Genomic DNA, 14,408 nt, shown 5'->3' with positions numbered 1-14,408 from the left:
TTTTAGGTTCGTTAACTATGAATTTGGATTAGAAATTCGTAAACTAAATTTTGTATTTCGTACGGAATTCGTATGCATAAAAATTTGTATTTCGGATTCATAAGAATGTATGAATTTTCGATTCGTATGAAATGAATCACACATGTCTACTGTGTATACAAAGGAGCGTGGGGGAGCTCATGTCCATAATGGGGATGATATTGACACAACCCCAAATGATCCACAATGGCTCAAAAGGGATATGGTCCAGAAATATTTAGACAGACCAGATGGCATCCACCCACGGATCCTAAAAGAATTGAGCTCTGTCATTTCTAGGCCATTGTTTCTAATATTTAGGGAGTCGTTACTGTAATGGGCCAATGTGGTGTCCATATTTAAAAAGGGATCAAAGTCTTTACCTGTTAGTTTAACTCCTATAGTTGGGAAGATACTGGAAAGTTTAATAAACGACCACATAGACGAATTCTTGCTGGAAAATAAATATTTTAAGCAACAGACAGCATAGATTCATGAAAGACAGAAGTTGTCAAAGAAACCTGATTTCTTTTTAGGAGGAGGTAAGTAAAACCTTGGAGGGGTGGCTGTGGACATGGTATACCTGGATTTTGTAAAAGCGTTTGACACAGTTCCCCACACATGGCTAATGTGTAAGGTAAAGTCTACAGGTTTGGAAAGATCAATTTGTAAATGGATACAAAAAGACAGAATTCAGAGAGTAGTGGTTAACCACTTCATTAACCACCCATAGTGATATGACGTCTGCAGATGAGATCTCCCATCCTGTGTGGGCGTCATATGACATCCTGGGCTTCCCAGCCATCCAGGGGGCACACATGCAGCGTGATGCTAGGGACCCAGTCCGCGTGCCCAGCAGCTGCGATGTTCGCCGGGCACCCTCGATTGCCCATGAACACAGCAGGACCGTGGATCTGTGTATGTAAACACACAGATCCGCGTTCTGTCAGGTGAGAAGAGATAGATGGTTTGTTCCCAGTACAGAGGAACACCGATCGGTTCCCTCTCCTTGTGAGTCCCCGACCCCTACAGTTAGAATCACTCCCTAGTAAACAGAATTAACCCATCGATCGCCCCCTAGTGTTAACCCCTTCCCTGCCAGTCACATGTACACAGTAATCAGTGCATTTTTATAGCATCGATCGCTGTATAAATGTGAATGGTCCCAAAAATGTGTCAAAAGTGTCCAATATGTCCGTCGCAATGTCGCAGTCATGAAAAAAAATTGCAGATCACTGCCATTACTAGTAATAAATAAATAAATAAAAATGACATAAATCTATCCCATATTTTGTAGATGCTATAACTTTTGCGCAAACCAATCAATATACGCTTATTGCAATTTTTTTTACCAAAAATATGTAGAAGAATACATATCAGCCTAAACTGTGGAAAAAATATATATATATATTTTTAATGGGATATTTATTATAGCAAAAAGTAAACAATATTGTGTTTTTTTCAAAATTGTTGCTCTTCTTTTCTTTATAGCGCAAAAAATAAAAACCGCAGAGGTGATCAAATACCACCAAAAGAAAGCTTTATTTATGGGGAAAAAACATAACATTTTCATTTGGGTGCGGTGTTGCATGACTGCGCAATTGTCATTCAAATTGCAACAGTGCTGAAAACTAAAAATTGGTCTGGGCAGGAAGGAGGGGGGAAATGTCCTGTATTGAAGCAGTTAATGACTCTTACTCTGAATGGTCTAAGGTTATCAGTGGTGTACCCCAAGGTTCAGTGCCGGGAACCTTATTTTTTATAATCTTTATAAATTATATAGGGTCTGGGATTAAAAGTAAAATTTCAGTCTTTGCAGATGACACTAAGCTATGCAGTAGAATAACGTCCTTACAGGATGTCTCCAGTTTACAATCCATCTTCAATGCAATGTCTAATTGGGCAACTAAGTCACAAATGAGGTTTAATGTTGATAAATGTAAAGTTATACACTTGGGGGCTAAGAATATGCATGCATCATACATACTAGGGGGAGTACAACTGGGGGAATCAATGGAGAAGGATCTGGGAGTTTTGGTAGATCATAAGCTCAATAATAGCATGCAATGCCAAGCTGCAGTTTCCAAAGCGAGCAAAGTCCTTTCTTGTATATGGGATTGTATTATTTTTTATTTTGTTTTGGTTAAACTTGATGTACTTTTTTCAACCTGACTAACTATGTAACTATGTACATTACATGGGGGGGAGGGTGTCTGAGTTGTGGAATGAGTACACAAAACAGTCTATTTAATGTTTCCTGATCTATTAAGTGCCTCATGGCTCTGCTCAGCATCTCCTGCATCCCTTGGAAAATTGGGGAAAAGTTATCACAATTTGTAAAATTTGGGATTGATGCTGCTCCCTCTAATTCTGACACCTTAGACATGGACACTAATATAGTATATACCTGCCACAAATAAAAGTTTTTGCTTCTAAAAGAGCTCATATTGAATACCCAATTTTTGTTCAAGGGGAATTAAAATAACAATATTTTTGCTTGCATATGACTGAGATGAAGTGATGTTCACATTAATGATCCATTCACTAAGCAAAGTGAAGTTTTATTCCTTTCATAAATTAACCATATTTTCTGGTGCCCACTGATATTTTGCATTTTGGAAAATATTTTAAAATGTGGACAAATATGCCCAACAATAATTGTTTTTTTAATCCAGCAATAATAAGCAGCATAATATGTTAGAAATCATTTACTAGTCAATATATCCTAAAATGAAACTTCAAAACCAAGACAGATAGATACATTTGTGATTTTAGAAAATATATTTTCTAGCGCAAGTAATTTGTATGTTGCCATATAAGCCTGTAGCATTGGAAGGGGACATATTCTACCCATATAGAATAGACTAAGATCACATGAGTTTAAGTGAAAACAAAGTACTTAGTGATGATGAGTCTCAGAATAAAAGCACAGAAAAACAGTATATAAATAGCTAAGAATACCAACCTATTCCATTGTAAGAGGCAGAAGTGAAGGTGACTGTCTTTGAGCAGCAACATCATCGTGCTTTTAAACTAACAGTGGGATATAGAAATCCATTCTTATGAAAATGCTTTCTACACAAAAGCCTTTTGTTATAAAAGGCAGCGACACACATTTGTAAAAAAAAGTTCTTCATTTGTGTACAGTACAATCAGGTCATTTCATCCAGATATTTGTGCTTAATTATAAATATTGCACAGAATGTAATCTAGTATATTTGATTTTACTGAAGTCAGACTAGTGTGCATATATTCTGATTGGTTACTGCCCATTTGCAGTATGGTTTAACTTAAATATGCATTTTTTTTCAAAAAATGGAAAGTTTCCCCATGGGGTTTTTTTAAGCAGCAAAACATTTAAATATTGATATAAGGATATGGAGTAGATCAGAAATTCAAGATAGATTAAAATATGTAATGGGTTTATTATAAAAAATACAAACTCTGGTTCACGTTAACAAACAACAACATAATACATCACTCATGGCAAAGAGGCCCTCAGGAGAACATAATCTGCCAATTGCACTTACAACATTCGTATCCACATGAATACCCCAATGCATTTCGACCCGGTATGGTCTTCTTCAGGGGGATTTAGATTCTAGGGAAATGTATCAAAAAAATATAATTTAATTTAAGACTTTTGTCAATGTACAGAACATTATTATAATATTTCAAATTGTGCAAAAAAAACAATGTCTCTCCATATACATGGAAGTATTTTTACCATTAAGTAGATGATATAGTGAGGATGCATCACACAAACCAGATTGTTAAAACATTTGAGTTCAAAGATCACAATGACCGTGCATGTTCCCTCCATGCCCAACAGGTGGATACACAGTACATCGGACTTGCAAGGGGCCATATGCTTGGACCTGGAGGGGAGGACGGGGGGGGGGGGGCAAGGCACCTGCAATTGGGTATTGATAAACCTTAGTATTTAGGTATTCTGTGAGTATCTAGTACAGTTTTGTGACTACAGACTGGCCCGTACTAAATCAAATATTTGATTCATATTAATTGGACCTATTAGTTTTATTATATGATTTAACCATTGGTTAGATTGGTTTAGAGTTTGATTAGTTTTAATTTATATAAGTAGGATAAATTAAATAGGGATATTGTAAATGAGGTATTGATACCCAGATTAGTCAGAGTGTAAAAGTGAGTGTGCTAGGTGTGCAACATGTGATGAAAAGGGTGTGAGAGTATTGTACAAACGTGATGCAAGGCGCTAAAGAAATAGTGTGGGGAAACTAAATGTAGTGTTAATAATAAACCTATATTACATAATTATCAAAATGATGAAAAGCCTTTAAAGTCTACATTAAGTGCCTGTGATGGTGAAAGAATCCATGTATTGGTTAAACTAAACAAAATGAAAAGTGTTTGGTGCTAGGTACGAGTATTGAGGTATTTGATAAAACCATATCTTTACAATGATGGGGAAGTATAATAGCTGTGCTAGATAGTAATTATATAGAGAGCCCAAGAAGGGAAAACAGTGAGTAAATGAAATGTTCAAAAAATTACTGATATCAGCCAGACTTGCGTGTACAAATTGCTGCGCTTACCTAGTGTTAACTTCTTTTTATATGAAGTGGCAGCATTCCTGAGATTGCCTCAGGATCATCTGGGAACTGCTAATTTATGTTGTGTCTCAATTAATTACCTATGGATTACCTATGGATTGCAGGCGCCAAGCTCCTCCTCGTCAAAAACTCCCCTGCCTGCCCCCACCGCCATACCAGCGGTATCTGCATGGCCCCCTTGGCATTCCGGAAGGCGTGATCCCTGGCACTCGCCATCACCTCCGATGCAATTGCGTGATGTCACGACATCACATGTGCGGGACGTCACCGACAACGCATGACATCGGTACATGCAAATACAGGGATATCTCCTAAACCATGCGGGTTTATGACATATCCTTGTTAGCTACAGGTAAGCCTCAATATAGGCTTACCTGTAACATAAAGTTGTAAACAAGGGTTTACAACCACTTAATGTAGACTTTAAAGCTTTTCATCATTATGTAATATAGGTTTATTATTAATACTACATTTTGTTTACCCACACTATTTCTCTAGTGCCTTGCATCACAATAGCGCCATACAATACTCCCACACCCTTTTCATCACATGTTGCACACCCAGCACACTCACTTTTACACTCTGACTAATTTGGGTATCGATACCTCATTTACAATATGGTATTCAGAAATAACACAGCTTGTTAGTTTGTTATAAAATAAAAAATGTGTTGTGCTGTTGTAACCTTATGTCTAAATCACTATGAATGGCTTATTAACCACTTCAGCCCCGAACCATTTTGTTGGCCAAAGACCAGACCACTTTTTGCGATTCGGCACTGCGTCGCTTTAACTGACAATTGCACGGTCGTGCGATGTGTCTCCCAAACAAAATTGACGTCCTTTTTTTCCCCACAAATAGAGCTTTCTTTTGGTGGTATTTGATCACATCTGTGTTTTTTATTTTTTGCGCTATAAACAAAAATAGAGCAACAATTTTGAAAAAAAAACGCATTATTTTTTACTTTTTGTTATAATAAATATCCCCCAAAAATATATATAAAAAAATGTTTTCCCTCAGTTTAGGCCGATACGTATTCTTCTACATATTTTTGGCAAATTATTGATTGGTTTGTGCAAAAGTTATAGCGTTTACAAAATAGGGGGTAGTCTTATGGAATTTTTTTTTTTTTACTAGTAATGGCGGCGATCAGCGATTTTTATTGTGACTGAGACATTATGGCGGACACATCGGACATTTTTGACACATTTTTGGGACCATTGTCGTTTATACAGCAATCACTGCTATATAAATGCAGTGATTCCTGTGTAAATGACACTGGCAGTGAAGGGTTTTAACTAGTGGGTGGCAGTGTAGGGGTTACTTGTTCCTAGGGGTGTGTTACTAACTGTGGGGGGCTGGGCTTTCATTTAGTGAACACTGATCTCTGCTCCAATCACATGGAGCAGAGATCAGCATCACTAGTTGCTAGGCAGAACGGGGAGATGCTGTTTACAACGGCATCTCTCCGTTCAGCCACCCCGTGAGACGATCGCGGGTATGCCCATGGCGATCGAGTCCGCGGGACCCACGACCAGACTCACGGGGGTCCCGACCAGCGAGCGTGCCGCTGGCAGCGCGCTCGTGATGGCAGGGCGGCATTAAAGATTGGACGTACCTGTAAGCCAATATGCCTGCCCGTGCCATTCTGCCGATGTACATCGGCGTGCGCTGGTCGGGAACTGGTTAAGTGACAGTATCAATGGTATGATAAAATTAACAATTATTAGTATGTGTCCATATAGTCCATAAAGGTGATTCACAATCAAGTGCAGATGTCCTCCAGTTCTAAATTAGTGCAACATCCAGTCCTCCCGATAGGAGAAAATCATCCTCTTACCAGATTCTCAGGCCTCTAAAGGTCTGTACATGCATCAGTGAGTTTGACCCCTTAACTTCAGGTTTTTCAACTGCATTGTGGATATCACTGATGGAAATCGCCATGTTAACAAATCCTTAGGGAACCTCAGACCAGCCATGTTGTATATCAATGAGAAGAGAAAAAACTCATTGTGCAGAGTCCAATGTATTATAAAAGGTTTAATAAAAAAAAGTACTACCTCCCAGAAGTAGTCCATTCAGATGAAAAGTATGTCAGGCTAGGCAAGGAAGCAGCAGTGATGTTGTGGTGCCAGTGGAGGGTGTAAGATACATCTTGTGTTTCCTAATGCCTGTTTTAATATTGCTCTTATAAGTATTTTTTTTATTAAACCTTTTATACCCTCTTGTTTGCTAGCTGGCACTTTTCAGGCATTTTAGCCTGAAAATTGCCTCTCATGCTTCTCCAGTGTGAAAGCCTTAGTGCTTTCACACTGGGGCAGTGCGCTTGCAGAACAGGAGAAAAAGTCCTGCAAGCAGCATCTTTGGGGTGGGGGGGAACGGTGTATACCGAACACAGCTCTTAAACTGCCCCTGCCATTGCCATTGCCAAAGCGCTTTAGCAGTGCACAGCACGAGAGCTTTTAACCCTTTTTTGAGCCGTTAGCAGGGGCCAAAAAGCATTGCTATAACAGTGGTAAATCATCGCTAAAACTAGCAGTGCTTTACCGCTAACGCCCCTCTCTTCCGCCCCAGTGTGAAAGTAGCCTTATAAAGGAATAAAGATGTTTAATACTCTAAAAATTATACTTTGTCGTTTTTCATTTCAGGGCATTCATGAACGGCATCACAACTTCAGCGAAAACTACGAATTACACACACTGTGGCAGTGGACAGACAGGGGTCTGCTCAGTCATGTGACAGCATTACTGTATTCTGGCTGACTATGTTTCATTGTAAGTTGAATGTATTTATGGTTACGATTATTTTATAATAATATGTGTGTTAAGTGATATCTCATTAAGTTGCAGATCTCTTTTTCCTCCAAAAAATGTGTTTGGGCTTCAAACCCCTCCAATATTTCAGTTTACAATCAATCTCTTACTTATTACTTTGTGTAATCATTTCTATGTAAAACTATTCCAAAACAAAAAACTTCTGTCCAGTACATCAAGGAGATCTTTGTTAAGGTCTTCTTCTGAGGGAAAGTAAAAATCCTCCTTTGCAGTAGGGCTGTCCCAGAAACTACAAGGGTTTAATGTTCATTTAGGTCTAGGGGTGGGAAAGCACTTTTATTTACCTGAACCCCATTCCTCTGGCACCAATCACTCCCCTATGCTTTGGTGGACACTGTTCCTCAGCGTCCACATGTCCAAAGCAGGGCTATGGGCTCTGCGTGGTATCTATTGATGAGCTATTAGAGAGCAACTGAAGCACAGGAGAGAAGAGGCTGCAGGGGCTGATCTAACAGCCTGCAGGGGGCCTGCGGAAGCAAAGGATTGGGTAAGCAAAGGTGCTTTTCCTTGTACCCTAGAGATAAACATTTAACCCTTGCAGTGCAGGGGCAGCTCCACTTCCCCATATGTCAGTTTTAAGAATTAGCTTGCCCCTGATTAAAGGGCAGCTCAATTAAAAAAAGACAAAAAAGTCTGCAGCTGGGAGAAAGAATACTTAAAATAAAAGATAAGAATAATGGTTTAAAAACACTCATGGTAAAATGGTAGGCTAGTGTAGCAAATGATTAAAGATTGCCTTTCTCTTTAATGGTGACCTTTTATAGTAATTCCTTATTAGGTCTATGCTGTGTAATATTGGGGGTTGTTTAACTCAAGTGAAGCACCCGCTAGCGAGACCAATTCACACCAGAAACTCAATTTTCAGGGCTTTTTGACCCACTTTTATTAAAAAAGAAAAGAAAATGTCCATCAATAATTCCCACGCAAGGGTTTCAATTTCACAGCAGTAGTAAATGAAAAATACCAAGCCACCTGGCTTTATGGTCAGCAGTACTGCCGTTTGGGCTTTACCCTTCAGCCCTCTTGGCCATATAATAGAGATCATGGACTGTAACTCTTTTACTCTTCCTCACTGCTCATCCTACAGCTTTGGGCCCTCTGACTACACCATGCAGACATGCATGCTTCTCCCTTGCTTGCCTGGACTCTTCGGGAGGGTGGAGCCCAGAACCATGGTCAGGTGTCTAGAAATAGACCAACACACACCTGACCAGTGAGTGTGCTGGTGAATCCCAAAACCTGGACCCAGGACTGGGGATTTCATCCCACCCGGATCACTACGAAATCTCCGGACTCCAGATCCCAAAACAGGATTTAGTAAATAATGAGGAAACTTAAAAGTCAGTTTCCTCCCAATGTTGCAAGCTCCCTGGAGCCCCTCAACCCGCCTGGTTGAAAATGCTGGGTCCATACACTGGTGGGGTACCACACTACCACAGCTGTTACATCGGACAGGCAATGTCACTTCATATTGCATTGTGCCCTCTGCCAGTAAATATAAAGAGAACCCCTACTAGCTACTGCCAAGGTATAAGATGCTTTTGGCCAAGATGTATCATGGCCTTCACATAAATGGAGGACACTCAAAGAACAGCTAAACACTCTCAATGTTTGCCAGTTTACAAATAACATATTGGTTCACTCATACAGATTACACATCCATGGCAAGCAGCATGTTCTGGAGTAAATACCAGATTTTGTGAACCAATTTGTTCATCCTTATATATGAACAATATTGGAGAACCAACATCTGGAAAGTATGAAATATATTTCATAGTAATACTGTTTAGAATCATAGTTGGGCATTTAAATAGTTATAACTAGTGCTGAATTTCTTACTAGTGTACAGATTCAAAGATGGTAAACAATAACCTAATCTTAAGATTAAAAAAGATTTTTTTACATTGATTATCTAGTTAAAATTTTTACAAATAACAAATGTCATACTTACCTCCACTGTGCAGCTCGTTTTGCACAGTGTGGCCCCGAACAATGTCTTCTGGGGTCCCTCGGCAGCTCTCACAGCTCCTCCCCGCATCAGATAATCCCCTAGCAGAAGCGCTCACCCACGGCGCCCGCATCATTAGATGTGATTGACAGCAGCAAATGCCAATGGCTGTTCTGCTATCAATCTATCCAATCAAGAGCCAGGACCCATTGAGAGAGGGAGAGCGGGTCTCCGCTGACTGAATGAAGTGTGCTCAGGTAAGTAAAACGGGTGCTTAGGATGCATTAATATGAAAAAACATGAGGGTTTACAACCCTTTTTAGTAACACATTTCCTCTACAGGTCAGTTTATTGAACTGCTATTGTTTTGCACTGATATGTAAGATCATATGTGTTAATTCTTAGAGACCCTCGTGCTCCGTAAAAAACCCAAATGGCAGGTTCCTTCACTAAAAGAGGTAGCATTCTCATCTCTTGTGTGACCCTTGTTTCTTGCCATTCATCCCCTACATCAGGGGTGCCAAACCTTTTGAAGAGTGAGGCCACTTAAAGCGTAATTCCACTTTTATTGAGAAAAGAACGATCCCCTCTGGGTGATCTATATACGTTGCAAGGATTTTAACAAACTTTGTTGCAGATTCCTACCTTTCTGAAGAAATCACTGTTTGTTCCTCTGTGCCCCTGTTCTCAGTGAGTCAAATGGGAGTGTTTTTTTTAATTCTCAAACAGCTCCTGCAGAATCAGGGCTCTAATGAGGAAAATTGTAGGGTCTGTATCCCTTTATATATTATTTCCTATTGGGAGTATCTTACCAAAGATGATATTTTTGTTGCAGGGAATGTCAAAAATCTGACTTGTATTGTAGTGCAGACTTCTGGGAAAATAAGTGAGCCAAAAAAAAATCAGTCTGTATATACAGTTAAGCATGCTTGTTATACTCACTGTTGAACCTAAGGGGTTAATCCTCTGCACTGTGTTAAAAGGCTCTTTGATCCTGCCTTCTCTGATCATCCCTTTGTTTTACTGTCCCCAATCCATCTCCTGATAGTACATAGCCTTGGAGTCAGGCTGCACATGCTCAGTTTGGTGTGTATTGATAGAGAGTTTTTTTGGGGGGGAGAGTGCATGTGATCAGCACAGGGCCAATTGCCACTGTCCAGACAGAGGGTCAGGGGTTTTGCATTCTCATTGGACAGTCAGAGTAGAATGAAAACTCCTCTTACAAGCTTTAGCCAGTGCTCAATTGGACACTGATATAATTCACAAGGCTACTATATACAGCATTACTGAGGAGAAAAGGTATTTATCAATTTACCATATTTATCGGCGTATAACATGCACAGGCACATAATACGCACATTCATTTTAAGAGAAAAGTTTCAGGAAAAAAACGTACATTTTAAATAAGGAACTTTGAATCAAAATAGGGGTCAGTGCCCATCTGCAGCCTCACCATTGCCATCAATGCAGCCTGATCAATGGCCATCTGCAGCCTCACAAGTGCCATCAATGCAGCCTCATTAGTCCACATCAATGCTGCAGCCTCACCATTGCCATCAATGCTGCAGCCTCACCATTGCCATCAATGCAGCAGCCTCACCATTGCCATCAATGCAGCAGCCTCACCACTGCCTTAAATGTAGCAGCCTCAACGTTGCCATCAGTAAAGTCTGATCGATACCCATCTGCAGCCTAAAAGGGACAGGGAGGGGGCGGGATGAGCGCCAACAGATTACATACAGTGAGAATCTCCTATGATAGACAGAACAGTGTTCCATAGGCGGCCCAGGAGATGGGACTTCCTATTATAGAGGCCGCCAAGTAAATAGGAGATTCTTACTGTATGTAATCTGATGGTGCTCATCATGCCCCCCTCCTTGTCTCCTCCGAGGCAGCAAAAATTGAAGTATCGGCATATAACATGCACACGCTATTTGCACCCGATTTTCAGGGTGAAAAAGTGTGTGGAGCTCCAGATAATGGTAAAACCAAATAGGGATTCTAAGCTTCCCCCCCTCTATTGACAAACTACACAAACAAAAAAAAAAAAAAATATATATATTTTAGCTTTGTATATAATTTATTATAACAACTTGGTTAACATGCTACATTTTTGTTGATAGGAAAAATGCTTGGGTGTTTGGTTTTTCAGGCGGATCCGAGCGGGCCACCCTTTGAATTGTATGGGCAGGCAGATGTCAATGGAGATGTGTCCGCTGACACTGGCCTGCCATCTGATCTGATAAGATTTGCTGAAAACAGACGTATGGCGATACATTTGGCATCTGTCTGGCAGATCGGATTGGGTGGGATCGGATGAAAATGGAATGGCGGATCTGTTTTCGTCCGATCTCCCATAGACATCGTAGCTCTGACAGGTCTACCCCTGCACAGTGAGAAGAGATGGACCTGTCATCCACCGGCTCAGCAGGTATCAATGGAGCGATCACCCGCTGAGCTGGCAGACTCCACCAGCTCAGCGGATCTGACTCATGTGAAAGTGGCCTAACACAGGTAGAACAACAAGCTTTTTCACTCAGCATTCATCTTAATAATGGGCTTTGCTGTGCTATGACCTTTGTTAGCTATATTTACCAAATTTAACCATGAGCAAACACAGAGTAAAGCCCACATTTTTTTTTTCAAATTTTGGACATAACAGAGAAGGGTAAAAATCCTTGTCAGTTTATTTTTGTTACTGTCTGTGTCCCATTGGGGAGCCATCCCTTCACTTTTTGTCCTGAAGATACAGCAGGAAGTGAGAGGATATCTCTACAAAATTAGGAACAGGTGTCCCCAACTCTTATTCTGGTGACAACTGGAAATTCACAGATTTACCATCACTTTATGTTCCAGTGACAATTGTCACCAGGAAAAATAAAGAGAGAGAATCATCCAGTGAGAACACAGACAGTAATAAGAATTTGACACTATCCCAACACTATAGAACAACACATATAGAAAAAAAACAAGTTTATCTTCAAGGATTCCTGTATCCTTGTAACTTCTTGTGCACTGAACTGATATGTCAAATTTCATTCTCAGCTATCTTCTCTGAACTACAAAAAAATCCTTCACTGTGTAATGGAAATGAGGAGAAAATAAGAGTTTTGTAATCCCAATCAGGAAAGCAGCCTAGGGTGAAAAAGTAGCATCCCCAATAGATACAGTACAGTGAGTGAGTGTTGTTACTGTAGAACAGGGTGTGCAATTCTGGCAGAATGCCCTATTGAAAATAAAGGACATAAAGCCTAAAAAGAGAACCTAATGCAGCCACTTCATATCAAGGACTGATATGCTACAATATATTACATTTTTAACGGTTTATATACTGTATACTTAAAGTCATATTAAAGCCTTCTTTTTATTAGTATAAAAATTAGTTTATACTTACCTGCTCTGTGCAATGGCATTGCACAAAGTGGTTCCTTGCCTCCTCTTCTGGAGTTCCCCACCAGCACTATCCACTCCTCCTTCTTGTCAGTGCCACTATTGCAAGATGTGTGTTATGAGGGCACCCATGCAGGCGCACTCTAGAGCTGTGCTTTGTGCATCCATAGTCACAAACAGCGCAGCTCGGCCATGTCCCCAGCTTCCACCGCACAGGTTTTGACTTTCTGTGAAACCAGGAAATGAAGGGAGAAGAGCTGCAGCCTGGACAGTGCTGGATCACTGACTGGATTCAGGTAAGTGTTTGTGGGGGGGGGGGGGTAGGTGGTAGGGTGAATATTTAGTAGGGGATCTTTTGTACCGTTAATGCAGGGAATGCATTAGAGTTAAGGACTGTTAGAACTTTTAAATTATTTGGAAAATCGTTTAAAGTGGTACTAAAGTCTGTTGTTATGTTTCATGTAATAATGCATGATTTTTTTTCTGTCAACAGAAGGGCTATGCAGTTACCTGTGTATTAAAGCCACATACTGATCTTGCTTCAGAATAAAGGCAGAGAAGATTGCTTTTCTTTTCTCTTTGGGAGCATTCACTGAATATCGTGGGAATTTTTCTGAAGGATACAGCAATGATTTTTGTCAATAAAGGATTCATAGCTCACTGAGGAGACAACATCAGATCTATAAAGTTCCATGACTTAAGGATTATCTCCAATCATGGACATCACAGGGGGGACTTACCTATGTGTACAATCAACTTCCTTGTATCATTTACAACTATACTGTACATCTTACTGGCAAAAGTACCATGTATATAATGTGTATGAAAGTGTAAGAACTTTTTTTTTTGTTACACGGTAGTGTTTTGTAAATGCATATTGATCTACGGTGACCATCCCAAGCCTTTATTTAGCTCCCATCACAGTGGACTGTACAGAGCTGCTGCACATATATGCTGTACACAAATGCAGTGTTGCCCTTATAATCTGGCAAGGACAACACATTGATTCTACTTTTACCCGTCTGCTTCATTTTAAATGTATCATACCATCGATCTCTGAAGGCTAAGACTTGCACTGATGAGGGTCATATAACATGAAACATGTTTACACAGAATTCCTATTCCTATAACACCGTTTTTCTCAAATTTAACTGTATGAGCACTGTATTTTCCTGTACCAATACATTTTTCCATAACAAAATATAAAACATGCATTTGAATTGAAAATAGATCTCGCAGTCTGTCAGGCAACATTGTGGTATTATGTGTAGACAGCTTAGCTTCAGTTGGTGCCATGAGCTAAGCATCTTTCTGACAGTATTTCTACATACAGTACTTGGGAAAGAATTAAATAATGACGTTCATAGGATAAAGGGAAGCCTGGCAGTTCGTCAGCAAATAGACTCACTAGCTGCTTTTAAAAGCCTGCTTTATTTCTAGTTATGAAATCCATTACTTTATGAAACATTCTATGTAAGTCTTTGTAAATATAAATGTAATTTATTTGTTCTGCTTCTGTAATATGAATTCATTAATAAATATGACTTTTTATGTGGCAGAAGATTTACTTTTACTGTTACCAATTTATTTGAGATAAAAATTGAAGGCCATTCACATACAGGT

At 39.7% G+C, this 14,408-nt stretch overlaps 1 protein-coding gene across 2 annotated transcripts in view; it reads left to right on the top strand.

Moving 5' to 3' along the window:
* Positions 1-14,348, top strand: part of LOC143982448 (uncharacterized) — a 175,028-nt gene extending 160,680 nt beyond the window's left edge. For both annotated transcript variants that reach the window (XM_077481160.1, XM_077481159.1), the window contains exons 13-14: positions 7,262-7,387; positions 13,279-14,348. In XM_077481160.1, coding sequence (XP_077337286.1) covers positions 7,262-7,352 — 91 coding nt within the window. In that variant the 3' untranslated portion in view covers positions 7,353-7,387; positions 13,279-14,348. The remainder of the gene's footprint in view (positions 1-7,261; positions 7,388-13,278) is intronic.
* Positions 14,349-14,408: the final 60 nt, after the last annotated feature.

Source organism: Lithobates pipiens, unplaced genomic scaffold (genome assembly GCF_037356315.1).
Source record: "Lithobates pipiens isolate NorthernLeopardFrog02 unplaced genomic scaffold, aLitPip1_a1.2 Scaffold_16, whole genome shotgun sequence".
Classification (NCBI taxonomy): domain Eukaryota; kingdom Metazoa; phylum Chordata; class Amphibia; order Anura; family Ranidae; genus Lithobates; species Lithobates pipiens.
Note: the sequence above shows the minus strand (reverse complement) of the source record. Positions and strands in the feature narration are given on the sequence as shown.